General features: G+C 25.6%; 4 protein-coding genes across 9 annotated transcripts in view; all 4 read right to left on the reverse strand.

The window, feature by feature from the left end:
* CCAP-R (Crustacean cardioactive peptide receptor) overlaps positions 1-3,540 on the reverse strand; it is a 59,723-nt gene extending 56,183 nt beyond the window's left edge. For 3 of the 6 annotated variants that reach the window (XM_085480972.1, XM_085480970.1, XM_085480964.1), the window contains exon 1: positions 2,556-3,538. The gene's annotated coding sequence lies outside the window, so the exon portion shown is untranslated. Of the gene's footprint in view, positions 1-2,555 lie in introns of all 6 variants that reach the window. The other 3 variants (XM_085480979.1, XM_085480975.1, XM_085480984.1) reach the window with 2 other exon arrangements.
* A 1,999-nt stretch (positions 3,541-5,539) lies between these two features.
* On the reverse strand, positions 5,540-8,693 carry LOC114931051 (uncharacterized). The gene is made up of 4 exons (XM_029302968.2): positions 8,315-8,693; positions 7,466-7,644; positions 6,908-7,062; positions 5,540-5,919 (listed from the first exon to the last, which is right to left on the reverse strand). Exons 1-4 carry the CDS (start codon positions 8,502-8,504, stop codon positions 5,718-5,720), a joined length of 726 nt encoding a protein of 241 aa, XP_029158801.2. The 5' UTR covers positions 8,505-8,693; the 3' UTR covers positions 5,540-5,717.
* A 1,446-nt stretch (positions 8,694-10,139) lies between these two features.
* Positions 10,140-13,269, reverse strand: LOC114931055 (uncharacterized). The gene is made up of 4 exons (XM_029302972.2): positions 12,899-13,269; positions 12,500-12,681; positions 11,952-12,112; positions 10,140-10,910 (listed from the first exon to the last, which is right to left on the reverse strand). The coding sequence occupies exons 1-4, from the start codon at positions 13,191-13,193 to the stop codon at positions 10,709-10,711; spliced, it is 840 nt and encodes a 279-aa protein (XP_029158805.2). The 5' UTR covers positions 13,194-13,269; the 3' UTR covers positions 10,140-10,708.
* A 2,256-nt stretch (positions 13,270-15,525) lies between these two features.
* Positions 15,526-18,537, reverse strand: Ns1 (Nucleostemin 1). The gene is made up of 8 exons (XM_085480330.1): positions 18,206-18,537; positions 17,819-17,920; positions 17,368-17,735; positions 16,906-17,293; positions 16,417-16,768; positions 16,108-16,321; positions 15,840-16,011; positions 15,526-15,765 (listed from the first exon to the last, which is right to left on the reverse strand). The coding sequence occupies exons 1-8, from the start codon at positions 18,216-18,218 to the stop codon at positions 15,674-15,676; spliced, it is 1,701 nt and encodes a 566-aa protein (XP_085336456.1). The 5' UTR covers positions 18,219-18,537; the 3' UTR covers positions 15,526-15,673.
* Positions 18,538-19,164: the final 627 nt, after the last annotated feature.

Here is a 19,164-nt window from a genome sequence, read left to right on the forward strand (position 1 = left end):
AATTTTCTCAGAAAGCTTTCTGCCACAATATTTTATGCAGCTATATTTTGAAGAAAAAAAAAGAGAGAGAAATGAAGAAAATATTTTCCTTGCGTAGAAGTGATTTATTCTTTAACAAGATTGTGTTCCGTGGTAATATTTTTGTTGGAAATTCTCGAAGCTGTTATTATGTCATCTTGAATGCATTTAATACTAATGCAACTTTTCAACAACAGTCATATATATAACATCTCTTTCTCTCTCTTTTCTTCGCTCTTTCACACTCTATCTATCTCTATTTTTTTTGCCTTTTTAAGGTAATATTTTTATAGGATTTATTAAAACGGGAGTTTTTTCATTATACTTACGATAAATCTATTTTGCAATTTATTTCGATTTCTTTACAAGAGCATAAAATATTTAAAATATTTTACTTGGCATTACTTTACTTTTACTTAAAGATACTATTCTCTCCGATACAGAAATAAAATATATTTTCAAATTATATAAAATATTTGAAAAGTTGTGAATAAATTGTTTAATTTATTTTCACGTTTTTATCTTAAAGTAAAAATAATACTAAAATTATTATATATATATGCACATATAATATTACTCTAGTTATATACAATTATTTTAATATATAATTATTGTTATATAATTTTTTAAAATAAATTTCAAAAAGTAATATCTACTTGTCATTCTATCACATACATCAGTAAATATCTAATGATAAAAATAATAAATCAAAGTATATATATATCTAGTACTATATCATTAACAGTAATTATATATCATACTTATAACCACTTGATCATATTACGGTTTAAATTATCTATCAATGCACTCAAAAAAATCTTGAAACTTTAATCGAACTCTTTTGACATCGGATATTGAAACTGTATAGCTTACTGAGCACGTCTGACGTACTTCAGCTGTTTCTACTTGCCACAAGTAAAGAGTGTTACAAGGTATTACGAGTTGCTGATTCTAAAAAGATAAATATCGACGATAGATGATCTTTCTTTGATCTCTCGTGTACGATGCAATCATAACTTATTATGATATATATACGATATACGTATTCAAAGAGAAGGTCTCGATAAGCAGGAAAGCAATCGCGTAACGTAGTTTGAGCGATTTACAGGAGATTATTATTGGATGTTCAAAGCAGAAAGTGTGGTCGCGTTTTTTTTATAATTTTGCTCTTCTTTTTCTTTAATCCCTAACCAACACACATCTTATCTTTTCCTATTGATTTTCTAATTTTGAATTTACAGGCCCGTTGTGATTATGTGCTCAAAAAAGAGTATTAAAAGAAAAAATTTAAATATTAAAAATGAAATATTATTAAATATTATTACATATATTATAAAATTATATTATTATAAATTATTAAAGTACGGAAATTGACATACGAGTTTTAAATTAAAGGACAAAGAAAATGCAAAAAATAGACCAGAGATGATGGTCTTTAAAACTGCTGCATATTAACTTGCTTTTACTTTTTTTTATTCTGGTTTTTATCATATGAAATCCCTTTCTTTCTAAAAAAAATATGTATAAACTGGAGGAAAGAAAAGTTCCGTACTAAAAAATGTTTTCATACAAAAATAAAAACAATAATATATAGATGTTAGGTTTTATTCTATAATAATTAAAAATTATGTGTGTGTGTGTGTGGATTTATTGCATCGAGAATAGAATAAGAATAAAAGAAAAATATCCCGATATGTAATTCTTTTGTTCTAAAAAATAAAAGCAAAGAAAGCTTGAATGCGCAGATTTTTAAATAAAATTAAATTGCTCATCATAAATTATTTTATTTTTGTTTCCAATACAAACTTATTATCAGTTTTAGAATACAAAATTTATCATTATTTTAAAGACAATAAGAAATTCAGAATAAAAACAAGAGATGCAATCAAAAATTTCGTGCATTTCAATCTTAATTTCTACTCTCTGTAGTAAAAAAGGTAATTGGATTCTGTATGCAAAGATTACAAAAAATATTTGATTAACGTTCTAAGACCCTTATACAACGTAATGCAAATATATTAAATATTTTAAACGTTTATTAAGTAAATTTTTTGGATAAAAAGTAAAATTAGATAATTGAATAAAAATAACATTATAAAACTGTGTAATTTAATTATTTCTTTGATTCTTTCATAGCATTGCCAAATTGTTATTTTCAATGAATATATTAATTAATTATTAATTTAAATTACCAAATATTAATATTAATCGCAAAATAATCTTATGTTTTTTAAATGTGTTCTCAGCTGAATATATACTGTATAGTCTAAAAAAAATGAGTTACATATCTTAAATAAATTATTACATTATCAGATGTAATGTAATAATTTGTGATGCTCAAAATATTAATCAAAATGACTGGACAAAATGATTGTCGATACTAGTATAAGTCTTATATACATTATAAAAGAATTAATTTACTTTATCTAACTTTATAATACATATCTGGAAAACCGCGGCAATTAGAAACGAAACGTTCATTTTAGAGGGGGAGAAAAGTAACCCTTATATGAAATAACGATGAAAAATGATCTTACAAACATTGAAAATGTCTCGATATCGTATTCGGCAACAGGTTACACAGCTCCCCCGAGTGTAGTCTATTTTAAAGTAGTGATATCCATGAAATCGGCACGCCTAAGTTGAATTCGAACTCCCATTTGTCGTGAGAAATTTATCACGACTACGTTTCGAACATAGAAAAAAAATGCGGATTACTTGAGAAAGAATCATCTCCCCTTGAACACCATCGCGAAAACACTGTCAGTCAATTTATTCGATCGTAGACGTTTCACGACACCGAAGACGAAACGAGCGACTGAACCCGATCAGGATCGCTCTTTCGATAGCGATCCATCCTATCGATGTATCGAAATGCCGCGATAGTGTTCTGTAAAAATCGAGTTTTACGTGACGTTTAACATACGATCTGCTGACAATCACTCAGCTTGTTTTACTCTTTTATTCGTTATGCAGGTTTGCTCGTTTAGTCTGAAAGCTCTGTTTACGTCACATTGCCGTTGAATACATCTTCCGGATAGGCAAATGAATTCGAAAGATAGAAGATTGAATGGAATGATCTCCGACAGAGAGGATGCGAGCAAAGACGCACTCGTTCGTACGACGCGCGGAACGCGACTGAAGGCGCGTCGAGAGCCGGTCCGAGAGAAGGAATTACCGGCACACGACGTGGCGTCGCGTTCGTGTGCGCCCACGCTCGCGCACGTGTCAAAGGGTTCTTGCGAATTTACCCTCCCGTATAGAACAAAAATGATATGTATACACATTCGTATTAATAGCATACAGTTGAGATACGCGATGTACCGACGACCATAACATTTGTACTATTTTTAGGTAACGTAATTTTTCTACTACTTTGACTGATGTGTGAATAATTCATATAAAATGTAAATGTGTGAATAATTGAAATTAAATGTCCCATTCAGAAAGTTATTTAATTCGAAAGTAATGTTATAATAATATCTAATTTTATGTAAATATATTTAATCACACAGTGATACAGCAAACTAACGATTATAGTGAAAGTTCTAATTTTATACAAAGTAAAAATAAATTTTAATTTATCTAACGCTAATGTTTAATAAAAATATAGAAAATATTGTTAAAAATTAGTTGAATACGCAAATAAGTAGGACGCAAATAAGAAACAAAATTTGTTCAGGACTATTGTTTCGGAGAAAATTATTATTTGTATATAAAAATATTCTCAAAATCTGCATTATGGTTGGATTAATTTTATATTTTAATACATGATATGTCATATAACATTGCAGAAATAAATATTTTTGATAAAAAATTGAATATTTTTATATATAGTATATACAATATTTGTCACTTAATATTGCTTTTTTAATATTTATATAAATTTAATTAATTAAAAATAAAGAAAAAATATGCTCACATATACATATATGTATATTATTATTAATTATCAACATATTACTCAACCATTAAATAACAATATTAAATCGAAAAGCACTGAAACAGAAAAAAAGTAAAAAACAAAGTAAAAAAAAAAGAATATCAAAGAATTGGAATTCTGTGAGTTGACATATGTCTCGGTAGCATTGTTGCGTTAAATGGAATTTATATTTCGAAATATATATAGTCGCAGTTACAATCCAGCAGAAATATTTAGCAAACATTAACAACATACGTGTAATTTTTATTGGCATGTTTGCCGATACTGAATATACTTGTGCTAACAAGTGGTTGAATTTTATTGAGTTTGTTATCTCCGTTAATTCCGATTGTTTTACTTTAATTCCAATCAGTTGCAATTTCAATGTAGTTTTAATTCCATCTGATATCGTAAAATCTCACACTGAATGTTAATTAATTTCGCGAATTACTGAATGTTATTCTTGCTTTTTATTCAAATCAAATGTCCCGTGTGTAAATAATCAACTATTTCAATATATACATATATAAAATGACATGTTTACCATATACTAATGAATATAATGCAAATCTAATACATTTTTTAATGATATATTTTAACACATTTCAATTTATTGTTAAAAATAATATAAGATGTGTTTAAAAATAAATAATAGGTCAAAAGATAATTACGAAAACGTCAAAATCGATGTTCTATTATTTTTATTAACTTTTTATAATTCTTATTGACTTGCTATTAATCTCTTGTTATTGTACTTATTCAATCATTTTTTTCTCTCAAAATACTAATTAAAATAATTTTCAATTTATTTTAATATCAAATTCGAGATTTAGAGCAAACTAGCTTTTCCAATCAAATATTTACAAAAATAGCATTCCTAAATTTTGCACAAAATTTTTGATATAATTCTCGTTAATTGAATATCGATTGAATGTTTGTGCTTCACTTTACAACCATTTTATTATTTTATATATTATTTGCTTTGAATTTTGCGAACTACCGTGACGTATCTAATTCGTTGCTTTATCAAAAATATCATAAAATAATATTTCGGGGGGGAGGGGGGGGTCACGACTCTTTTTTACAATAAAAAAATTACTTATTTACGCATAGATCTATCTGGAATTGCATGATAATATATATAAAATACATTTACAATACTTCATATAAGTAAGCAAAATAATGGAGAATTGAATTTATAGCTTTAAAATAAAATCATGGCAAGTTTAAAGGGAGTTCAAAGAAACTAATAACCTAAGATTATAATACAATTATCTCCAAAATAGGTAAATTATCTGGTATGATTTTTAAATTAAATTTGTTTTCGTAGATATTACAAATAAACCACAATTATGAAATTCTAATTACGCGATAAGTAACATGATATTATAATAAATTTCCAAGCATGTTACGATGTGGTAGCATAACAACCCGCATATTGCTACGAAGATATGTCGTAATTATTATACAATACCTAAATGCCTACCTCGTGTTTCAAATGCATTCGTAATTATCATGAATGCTGCTGTTTATCAGAACGGAAGTATGAACATTAATGTGCATTGACAAAAATTGGCAATAATGTGTTGAATGTATATGTATATTGAAAAATCTCTTTTTATTACTTTTTAGTCTATACGATACAGTTACATTTACATGTATAAAAAATATTGAATAGTTTGTGTAGTAAAAATTATAAGTAATTCAGAAAATTATATGACTTACTTCATATAATTCTGCATGTGATTGCATGTTTGCTTGAACACGCGGTACTACATTAAGAAAATCTTTTTCCCATGATTTCCAATGTCTTGGATTTAATACCGGGGAAATATTGCTTTCCATTTTCGTCCACCATATCGACGAAATTTTTCGTCGTTAATAGCTCGAATCCTACACTCCTCGCAGATTTTTGCGAGGGTATCGATGTGAACGCCGTGGCTGTCACTGGAATATTGTACTCCCGCCCAATAAGATCCCTAAATTGAGATAATGCAAGACTTTAATAAATTTAATAAGAGTGAAGTTAATAAGTATGAAAAAATATTAAATATTATGTATTATTAAAAAAATTTATTAATGGCATACGAAGAATCTAAATAAATAAAATAGAATCTTATACTATTTTTTTATTCAATTCATTTAGATATTTCTTTAGTCTAAAAGAATTAGATATTCAAATTTAATATGACGAAAGATGCAATATTAAAGTTTATTAAATGTATTAGAAAAACGTAATATTTCTATTTTTATTTCTATTTTTTATTTTATATATAAAATATATTAAAATGTCGAAAAACATTTATAAAATTTATTAAATATGTTTATAAAAAAATAAAAGTTATATGTATACATTAAAAAAGATTATTGCTATATAAAAAATGTATGATTTAAATAGAACTTAACGATATAAATAATTTTGCAAAATTCCTTACATCATAAGTAAATATATTCAAGTTAATATAAATATTTTAAATATGTGTATATTTCTAGTGTTTCTCATGTGAAAAAAATGCTTATAATGAAAACGAACTACTCTCTATATAATTGTATATTATTTTATATCAATTTTAATAAAAGAATTAATTTTGACTTTTAATTCAAATTTTCTCTTTAATTAAAATTTTATTTAAAGCTTACAATAGAAATTAAAAATTACAGTGGCTGTAAATCAATCATAAATTTTTGCTCAAAAATATTTGAATAAAGACTGAAATTATAATTACTCTATCAAAAGCGATATTAAAATTATGAAAAATGGCATGTTTTTAATATTAAATAGCATGAACATTTGTGTCTAAACTTGTAGTGTTTAAATTTAATAAATTAATCTATTTTATTTAGATTGTTTTAACAATAAGAGAGTACGATCAAAATCTTAATTTCATTTGCTTATATATAAACATTTTTATCTCTTTGATATAATACAATTACATAATAGTTTAATACATATATATAAATTTATACCTAGTTTTTAGAATATCTTTTCCTAAGCCATATCCTCGATAAATGGGAAGTACACTAAGTCCGAGAGCATATAAATATTTATCTACGCCATAATAATCGTATGTTATTGTAGTATCGCATTTGCCTATAATCGTATTGCAATTTTGTGATTTAAACTGTAATAAAAAATTATCGATCATTACTTAATGATGTATATCACTACAACGATATAACGTAATGAATGTGATAATATAATATTATACTTAATATTATATTAAACAAAAAAAGTAAAAATGCTTTTGATATAAAATTTCAAAGCAGAATGAAAATAATTATTTATATATATATATATATATATATATATATATATATGTTACTTATATATATAATGTAAATATTTATGTTATATAATTTATATTTATAATTTTTATGTGTTATCAGAACTGTTCATAATTATTCAAAATTGATCTTTTGTAACGAATCAGTATAATAACTTTCGAATAAAAAAATAAAAATTCTTATTATAAAAATTAAATACATATATATATTTGAAAAAAAAAATTAATGAGGAATATCTACCTGATACTGTGAAATACTATCTTTATGATCTTTAAAAGCAACACTTAAAACATTCATGCCGGCAATTATAGGTTTCCCGGTCGGATTATCGACGAAGGCAGCTATACTTAAGCCTTGTTCAAGAAATAAGTGCCATATTACATTCATATCTTGCAGAAGTAGAGAGTCATCTTTCACATCTGCGAATATACAATAAATGAAAAATGACAAGAATACAATATAAAATAGAAAATAATTATTTTAAAATAATAAATCGAAAAAAGTGCTAATATATAATTACAAAACATAATATAAAAAGTGCTAATAAAAGCCATGCATATACATATATTAGGTGCAATAAAATTATTTGTAAATTTCTCTAAATTTATTTTAAACGTTGGTTTTCGCTCTCTCTTTAGACTATGTATATAGTTTAGACTATATATGTCAGAGAGGAGGAAAAAGAACAGAAGCAAACGTCCTGATTTCCACAATAATAGTTACTGACTGTATTCAGTAATGTAGTAATTCAAAAACGTTCAAAATAAGTATAGAGAAATTTAAAATAATTTTATAACATTTAATATCTATGCTTGGCTCTTACCAGCTCTTTCTATACCATATTTTGTGTAATTATTTGGCTCTGAGTTAGCATAAAAATCCAATAAATAAATTAGATATAAATAAATATTATTTAATAATATTAAAAATAATTTTTAAACTAAATATTAATTTTTAATAATTTTTTATTGTGATAGTTTTTTTATCTTAAATATTCATATTAATTATTATATATGCAAAGGCAAAAAAAAATTACAAAAGTAAGATTACATTATTAAAAAGATAAAACAGAAAATTGACAAAACTTACTCAAACATTGACAAATCGGTTCGTCGGCCAAAAAGTACGTACACATATGTTGAAATGCATCTTCGTACCTGTCTTCAGGAATCTCTTGAATCGTAAATTTCATTATTGTACCATCCTTATTCACTTTTTCGATGGATTTCCAAATTTTGGGTGGTTGGCCTAATGGCTTAATACGTGATAAATTTTCCATTGCTTTTTTAAAATTTGTTTTCACTTCTCTACTTATTTTCTGTGTGTTCTCTGAGTTAAATGATATTTGCTTAATGAGAACGGTTGCGGAAATGAAAGGTTTATGCAATATTTATTATACGCTGGACTCTAGCTGTTGTTCACAAGTCAACTAGTGTCAACGAAGTGACTTGAATTTAATGTAACTACCTACAGCATTATTATCACTTCACTACACACGAACAAACACAGTATTGAATCAAAAAAAATGTTATCTTCTTTTCTGATTATCTCATTTGTACAAGCAGACGTTCATTTTAAATTAATCTATTTTGATTACAGAACTCTTCCTTTATTATAATAGCATGAGCAATTTCTTAGTTATTATATAATTGCTCTAATAATTTAAAAAACAACAACGATATAAAATAAATTTATATTTATGTATGTGTACGTGTGTATATATATTATATATACATATAATAGCGTATATTATCTATATGATAAGAAACATATAAAGTTCTAAGGAGTTAAAGCATTTCAGATATTTCAGCTACTTTTTACGCAATTAACTATTGCGCAGGAAATATATCTTTAATTGTATTAATTATTATATAATATTATTAATTATATAAATTGTGAAATATTGTTTATGTAATTAAATAGAATGCACAAAAATATATTTAGTAAATAAATATGTTAAATAAATATATTATGTTTGAATTTATTTAATAAATAAATAAGTTTCTAGTTAATTATGATATATTTGTAATCAACAAAATAATTAAAAATATATTTTTGTGCATTCTATTTAATCGCATAAACAATATTCCACAATTTATATAATTAATAATATTATAATAATTAATACAATTAAAAATATATTTTTAATAGTTGACTGCATTGAAAATAGCTGAATTGCTTTATCAACTTCTTAGAACTTTATCTGTTTCTTATCATGTATAATATACAAATATATATACATACCATTTCTGATCTGATTAATATTATCAGATAAAAATAAAATATTTGTACATATGTATGTGTATTATATATTTCTTTCTAAAGTTAAAATCATACTTAGATCCTCTGCTTTCAAAAAATTTAAGTTCTGAGATCTTCTCTATTACGTTAGAAGTAGCTTATAATAAATAATCTTATTGCGCAATATTATAATTTATTAGAGCATAATAGAAATATATTTCCAGTGCCTTCTGAAATCTATTCTATAAAATTTTTCTTTTTTGATTATGGTATTTATCGGCCAAATTATTTTTTTATACGATGACTCGAATATATTTTGCATCACGCGCATTAGATTTTCCATCGATATATAATTTATTATTGTTACATTTAGTTTAAAAGAACAAATTAAAAAATTAGTCTTAAAAAATTCTCAAATTTTAATAAATATTATAATTAAACGCAATTTAAAAGATGAAGTATCCACTTGTAAATCAAATTCGTTACATCAATCAAATGTAATATGAAAAAATTATATTCTTATCGCTCTTATAACAAAAATTATTTATTTTCATACCTACAAATACATTTTATATTACATATAGCATATATAAAATAGATTTATAATACATCAATACATTTAAAGAAAATAATCGAGGATAATGCAGAATTTTGAAGTTACAGCTTAGGGAAGTAAAATCGTGACAATTTTATTAAATTTAGAAAAACTTATAGCGTTTAATACAATTGTTTCCAGTAAATAATATATATGTAAATTATATATCTCGGATGATTTCTAAATTAAATTTTTCTTTGTACTATAAACAAATTGCAATCATATAAAATTCTACCCACGTGATAGTTGATATAGTATTATCATTAAATTTCAGGCGTGTTTTGACGTGATAACTTAACGTGCAACCCATATTTCCTATGTATGTGTGGAAATATGTATAGTTAACAGTTTACAACACTTGCGTATTTCAAATACATTTGTAATTACTGCAATGTCATTGTTTATTGGAACGGAACTACGTTTAAATATTAATATGCTTTGATATAAAAGCTGATAATAATGTGTTGAATATATACGTACAATGAACATATCGAAAACAATTTTTTTATTATTATACTTTTTATTTCATGCGTTATGAAGACGATTATGAACAACAGTAGTAAAAATTGTTAATAATTAATTTAAAAAATTAGGTGATTCATTTTCGTATAATCTTATGCATGTTGGCTTAAACACGCAGTATTGCATTATAATAATCTTTTTCCCATGACTTCAAAGTTCTCGGATTTAATACCGGGAAAATATTGCTTCCCATTTTCATCCACGATATCGACGAAATCTTTTGTCATTAATACCTCGAATCCTGCACCTTTTGCAGATTTTTGCGAGATTATCGATGAGAATACTGTGGCTGTCGCCGGAATATTGTATTCGCGTCCAACAAGTTCTCTATAAATGAAAATTATGCATATTAATGAATATCGAAAAATAAAACTATGAAAAGAATTATTAAAATTATATATATATATATATATATATATATATATGTGTGTGTGTGTGTATATTGATTGATTAATAATTGAAAACTTCGATAATTTAATAAGATTGTAAATAGATAATAGAATTTATTCATATTATTTGTTATTCAACTTAAATTTTATTCTGAAAGAATAAATTAAATATTTAGACAAAAAGAGAGATGCAATGTTGAATTTTATTAAAAAGTAATAGAAAGACATAGAATTCATTTTATTTTTAATTTCGTGTGTAAAATTTGATATTATGTAATATATCGAAAAAAATATTTATAAAACTCACTAGGTAGTAGGATTTATAATAAAAACGATTATATGTCATACATTTTAAAAAGAATTATGTTTTTAATACTGTATATGGCTTTAAGTAAAGTTAATGTAAATAATTTTTGCAAAATTGTAATTGTTATATAAGTAAAAATATTCAAATCAATATAAGTATTTTAGATATTTGTATTTTACTCGTGCTTCTCAAATGATAAAAATATTTATAAAAAAAAACGAACTTCTCTATATTCTTGCAATCATTTTTTAATAGTGAAATTAATTTTAACTTTTATTTTAAGTTATCTTTTTAATTAAAATTTATTTAATTAAAAATTTACAGCGGAAATTAAAAATTACAGTGGCTGTGACTTATTGTTAGTGATTAATTTTTGAAAGAATTTGAATAAAGGCCGAAATTATATAATAATTTTGTTATCAAAATTACATGCATCAAGATTATGAAAAGTGATACATTTTTAATACTCTAAAGCTAATATTATATACCATATATGAATATTTATGTCTAAATTTATAGTGTCTTAAATATCTTTTTAATTTAGATAATTCTAAGAGAAAGATAAACCAAAATCCCTTTTTTATTTGTTTATATATATTAATATAAGCACCTCTCTTTCTATCCTTCTCTTCAATATGATGGAATTACATAATATTTTAACATAAATCATACCTAAGTTTTAGAATATCTTTTCCTAAGCCATATCCTCGATAAGCGGGATCGACGCTAAGTCCAATAGCATACAGATACTTGTCTACTCCATAATGTTCGTATATTATTTTAGTTGCACCAGTGATAATTTCGAGTGTATTTTTGCAATTTTGTGATTTAAACTATAATAAAGAAAGAATTATTATTAGTTACTTAATTATATAAATACAATACATAAAGCAACGTAACATTTGTTGTGATAACATAATATTTAATATTCTGAACAAAAGAAATGAAAATGTTTTTTGATATTTTTAAAACAGACTAAAACAAGTAATAAAAAATATGTAATGATTATATATATACGTGTGTATGTAAATTTATTTTATATAATATATAGATAAGTTTTTTTTATAATCATAATTTATGATTTTGGCTGACTTTTATCGATATTGCATAATTATCAAAAAGAGAGCTTTAATGACGAATCAATATGATTATTTCCGAATAAAAATATTTATTATTAAAGTAAAATGTATATTTATAAAAATAATTAACGAAATATCTACCTGATAATTTGAAATACTATCTTTTTGGTCTCTAAAACCAAGACCCAATGTATTCATACCAGCAATTATAGGCTTCCCTCCATTAGGGTTATCGGTGAAGGCAGCTATGGAAATGCCTTCTGCGATTAATAAGCGCCATAGTGTACTCATATCTTGTACGAATACAGGGTCATTTATCGCATCTGCAAGTGCGTGATAAATAAAAAAAATGATAAAAATACAAGTTAAAAAGAAAATAATCATTTTGCTCGAGTTGGCATAAAAATCTCAAAAGTAAACAATTTACATTTAAATATTATTCAATATTTAAAAAAAGGAACTTTTATAAGAATAATTTTTTAACAATTGTTATGTTACATTATCAAAAAAAATAAGAATGAAAAAATAAACAAAACTTACTCAAACATTGACAAGTTGGTTCATCGGCTAAAAAGTGATCACACATATGTTGAACTGCATCTTCATGTCTGTCTTCAGGAATTTCTTGAATCGTAAATTTCATTGTTTTGCCATCATTGCTCACTTTTTCGATCGACTTCCAAATTTTGGGTGGCTGGCCTGGTGGCTTAATACGTGGCAAGTTCTCTATAGCTTTCTTAAAATCCGCTTCAACTTCTCCACTTGTTTTCTGTGCATACTTTCGTGTCGAATGACACTTGTTCCAAACATTGCGAAAACGGAAAGTTCTCAACATTTATATAATGCGATGTTCTCTGTTCGTTCACAGATCGGCTACTGTTAGTCAATAGCTTGAATATGTACATAATAAACCATTATCGTCATTACACACAAGCAAAGGACACGACAGATACAGATGAGTGTTTGTTGCAGTGAACATACGCAGTGTACATATATATATGTTATCACTATTTTTGCTTATCTCGTTTATATAAGAATTTTTTTTAATTAATCTATTCTTGACAGAGCTGCCTTACTTATCGTACTAGCATGCGCATTATAAATATATTTCCTGCAATAATTAGCTGTACACTGCATCGAAAATAGCTGAATTGCTTTTAAAAATAGAGCATTCAATTTATTTAAACTTGAGAATTTTGCAAGTGGCTGAATATGAATTTAATGTCAAAATTAACAAATTTAAAATGTATATTTCTGTAAAAATCAGAACATTTTATAAGTTTGATATCTATATTATTTATTCTATTATTTTTAATCTGCCAATTATATTGTAACGTCGAATTTGTATTCAGGAATCGAAAAAAATCCTTGAGTTTGATTAAATACATTTGAAAACTATATAAATTCTTAATATAATCTAATTTTTTCACAAAACTTTTCCGCAATATAGGCCTCATATTTAACTTTGAATATCTTATCAACTTTAATCAACACAAAAGATTTCTGTTGAAAGTTGTAACAACATATTATTTAATTTCAATTGCACTAAGACTTCTTTAACACACATCGCATATTTTTAGCAGCTTTAATCGCAAAGTTTTAAAATTGTGACATGATGGAGCAATCTGGAAAACGGGATCGTATTTAACATCAAAAAGTTAATTAGCAACAAAAAAAAGTAAATTTTTGTAATGTATTTTTTCAAATTAAATCGCGTAATTAATTAAAAGTTGAAATTATTAATTATATCACTTAAAATGTTAAACATATATATATTAGACATAAAATTATTTTACATAGCTTATACATATATGTAACAGAAAATAATATATATATATATATATATATATATATATATATATATCTTTTTGTTTACAATGATAATAAATCGATTAGCCTTGACATTTGTTTGGGTTATAACATCGTATTATTATTGCGCAATAAGACCCGAGTTGGCAAACTAATAGATGACAAACTACAGAAGATGTGCCTTCTTTTAAATTGTGATAATTTTTTACAAACAGTTAACGATAGCACACAATCCGTCCAATTAACTCCGTGATTAAAGTTTCATTAAGATATCAAAGCGGTAGCTATATGTACTGAAGCAAATACTTTATGCAAAATTTATTAATTCAAAATAGAAATCAAAGCGATAAAATATAAAATCATAAATTACTGCTTAATGTATTCACAAACTCTTGTGTACTTACTTTTGTATTTAAAACGATAGCTATATATATATGTATATTTTCATAATTATTACATGCATCTCTTGTATTTGAATATAATTTCGCAACGCGAGTAACACAATCGATCGATTGATAATTAATCGACGATTAATAAATAATTTCCAATGTATTAAATATTTTAATTCGCATATTTTACACTGAAAAAAAAAACTACTGAACTCAAATAAATATTTACTTTAATAGTCCCATTTACACATTTGTTTGAAACAAATAAATATTTATCTGTTTTGAAAAAGGATTTCTTATATCACATAAATATTTTTTACAAAAAATCAATATTATTAGTTTCAAAAAAATGATGATAAAATAGTATTGAAGTAAATCTTTATTTGAATAATTAAATATTTTTTTTTCAGTGTATATATAAAATAATTATGCATTATATCATTATCGTTTTATATGACGCATAAATATCGGATATAACTTGAAATTCTCAAAATAATTTACAATTAGATATATTATTCTTTCCCATATATTTCCTTATCTCGTTTGTACATGCATACTTTGATTACATTAGTATTATTTTGATTATACTCGCTCTATGTGCAAAAATATAGTACGAATACTTGGTAGAGATAACTGTAATCATTTTAGTAACATATTATATTTAAATAAGAAGAAGAAAGTATATAAAATAGCATGTGTACAATATATACACACCCACATATATGTATATATATAAATTTAAATAGTATTATTTTTTATACATTAATAAGAAAAAAATTATGCATATTCAAACGCGAATAATTTCTCATGTTACTATTATTATTACATAATTGATATTATATGTCTCGACCGATTTTTAAAAATTTATTGGGTTTTATTTATTTTTTAAATACTATTTCAAATTTATATATTAATCTACTGCAAATTTTTAAAATTGAACAATTATTATATTGAAAAATAGAAGGTGTATTTGTATTCAGAATAATCTTTATTATAATGAATGTATATCACATATACATCATTATTATTCTACATATAACAGACATAGTATGTATCTGTGCGCATATATACTACATATATACACACACATATTCATAATTCATAAAACATTGATATTCTATGTAGCTGTAAAATCTGTATTAAAGTCGTAATCATCGGAATTAAATTTGAAGTCTTCAAGCTGTCCTGCTAGTTTAATAGCGGTTTTCTCTGAAAATCAATAACCATTTTTAAACAAATTAATATTAAACATTTACGTTATAAATTCTTCTTTTTTGCCATACCTCTTCTTGCTCGTTCCTTCTTTTGTTTCTTGAATTCAAGTTTTCTGAGTTTATTCAATTTTTGATTGCCTTCAATCTCAAACAGTGGATCTGATTTCTTCAGTCTTTCAGCAGATACATCTTTCTTTGTATCTTGCAACTTTTTCTTTAATTTTTTTTGCACTTTAAATTCCTATGGAAAAATATCGATTAATTATTAGACAAAATAAACTCAAAACATAAAATAACAATAAAATAATGTTAAAATATAAATATATTTGCACGTTACCAATTCTTTTTGGATTTCGACTTCCATTGCCGCCGTGACAGGTCCTGAACTATCAATTAGTGTAGGATCCGCGATAGAATTGTCCGTTGTAAAATTGTCGAGCATCATTCTTTCCTCTGTGGCAAATTTTTCAATGTCAAATTCTTTAGCCATTTGACTGACAATTTCGGCGGATATCTGACATACCGGTTGTTCAGGTGGCATCGTGTAATACCTGTAAGGAAATTTAATCATATTAAATATACATACATATATATGATCATATATACATATATGATTATGTACATATATGGAGAACGTAACGCGAACCTAATTTTTCCGGAGTTCCAATCCTCGAGGATACTTCGTGCGGCAGCACGTGTGTCAGGTACTCCACCTTTCCTATATTTTCCCATCCTTGCCGCTTTCATCGCGAAAAACTCATCTGGCGTCGAAAATTCTTGCATATTGTATAATTCCATAATTTGTTGTCGTGAAATTCTTTTTAGAATTGCAGTCGCCGGTATAAAAGGATCTTTCAATGCTTGAATTTTTACTGCATTTTTTAGAGCTACAGATGTGTCATCAGATTTTTCGTCTGAATTAGCAAATACTATGCCGGGAGAATCTAATAGCTTGATTTTAGAATCTAATTGAACAACTTGCATAGTTTTTGTTATTCCTGAAAATAATTGCAAAGAAAATATAGACTAAATCGATAATATATGTGTATATAAAATAAATTAATATATTATTAAAACATATACAATATATACGTACATATATATATATAATACCTATACAAAAATAATTAAATACCTGGTATATTTCCCACATTACATGCTTTGCTGCGTTTCAAGGAATTAATAACACTAGATTTTCCTACATTTGGAAGACCAACGACTCCAACTGTAATACTAGTCTTTATATTGCCATTGTTTCTGCAATAATTGCCAAGTAATGACAAGAGTAATTCTGCACCAAAACATGTGTTGCTTTGTATCATGGACTCTGTTTTCATTCCTAGTTTTCTTCTGCCTAATCGCTTTGTTTGATTCTGTGTGGACGATTTAAATGCCACAGCTGGTAAACTAGCTCTTAAATATTTTAACCATTGATCTAAATTTTCTCTGGGAATTAAATCTGCTTTGTTTAAAACTAGTACCAATCTTTTATTCCCCTTTGCAGATTGAACTGCTTCTTCGACCTATAACAAAACAATCAATAAGTTCATGTAAAAAAATATATTTATATTTGGAAGTAATTTTGGAAGAATTTTACCTGTTTACATCGTGTTCCCAGTGGATCACGAGCATCCACAATCTCAAGAATAACATCAGCTGCATCCAGAACCTTCTTAAATTCCTTATAATATGCTTTAAGTGAGTTTTCTTTCTTAGTAATAGCATTTTTTATTTGATCTTGAGCAGAATCTACTTCCATGGATTTATGTGCTAACTGCTTATTCTGAGCTTGATTAACCAAACTTTGTAGATCACCTTTGGCAAGTTGCTTACGTTTTTCCACCTGCGCAGCCTCTTTCTGTTTCTGCTTTTCCTCCTCTTGGTGTTTTTTCATCGCTTCTATTTCCTTTAATATATCCTCTTTAAAAGGACATTGATTCGGTACTTGTATCATCTTAGCTTTCTCTGAATAAAAATAAAACTATGCTTACTAAACGATTGTAAATATATATAACATACATTTATAGAATTGGTTATAATCAACTTACTTTTAGAATGTTTGGCTTCTTTCTTCAACTTTCGATTATGTTCGCGAACTTTTTTCTCGATTTTATATCTTTTTCGCGCTGGCATGCGCTTGCTTGATTTATCTAATATACATAATAAAAGTATTAAAAAGAGAAATAGAAAATATGTCTTTTTATAGGAGTGCGTTAATATATTAAATTTGAACAAAGATAATAAAAAAATTCTCATATTATAATATTCATATATATTTCACTAATTATAATTAAGTTAAAATATTAATTAAGTTAAAATTAGTACCAAAGTAGGAATATAAAAAAATTTTGTCGCAAAAGTAATATGCCTAAAGTAGATTATCTTATTCTATCATTAAACACAAGATTTTAATAATGCATTTAACAATAACTTACTGCGAAGCTTCATCCTCGTGTGTACTGTTATTAATTATTGTTAATTATTATTTTGCTATTAATAATCGGAATATTAATACATGTACTACACGCACGTAAGTAATCACGCGCACGTGGTTAAACTTTTAGGTTAGAAATCAGAGTTGCAAACAAGTACTTGGAAAAAGATCCTAAAATTTTTCTTTTTTTTTCTTTCTTTATTTTTTGTTAATTATTTGAAGAATCTTATAAATTTTCAAAATTTATTCACACTTTCTGCGAGAAATTTATAAAATTCTTTGAGATCTGCAATTTGGGGAAATTCATTCTCTCTATTTTTTCCTAGAACGAATGCGCGATGCCATCGACCGAATGGCATGGCAATTAACATTTCGGATGGTGAAAGGCACGCTTATAAATGCATATGAGGATTCGCATACTTTCATTTCGTCTTAAAGAGGCGTTCGCTTGATGAAATAGAGACAAGGACGCGTCTTAGCCGCGAAACGGAATAGAAATTCCTGCAAATTATTGCATGCGCATCGTCAAACGAGTCTTCTTCACGGCTTTCAAGTCACGAGAATATGATACAAAGTTTATATTCTCTAATATCGTTTCCACATATTGTATATCGTTCTGTAAAATTATTTTTATATATAATTTTTATATATAAATACGAATAATTGACAGGTATCAATTTATGTCGCGAAAAGTATACTGATTGAAAGAAATATTATTCCGAATTTATTTCATAAATTTTCTCATTAGAGCAGAGATCGATTTATTTGCACAAATGCAAATTTATATAAAATAAGAAATCTGATTTTTAAAAAATAATTATTTCCATGTTTAAATTATTTGAAAATGTACACGTATTTAAAATTGCATAAATACAGATTTAATTTCACAGACTAAAATCCCATTTCCATTATATTTAGCATTCGTCACAATCTATCGTAAGAAATACTTTTATACGTCTT

The sequence above is a fragment of the Nylanderia fulva genome, unplaced genomic scaffold (genome assembly GCF_048542155.1).
Source record: "Nylanderia fulva isolate GAGA-0341 unplaced genomic scaffold, ASM4854215v1 Scaffold1, whole genome shotgun sequence".
NCBI classification, from domain to species: Eukaryota; Metazoa; Arthropoda; class Insecta; order Hymenoptera; family Formicidae; genus Nylanderia; species Nylanderia fulva.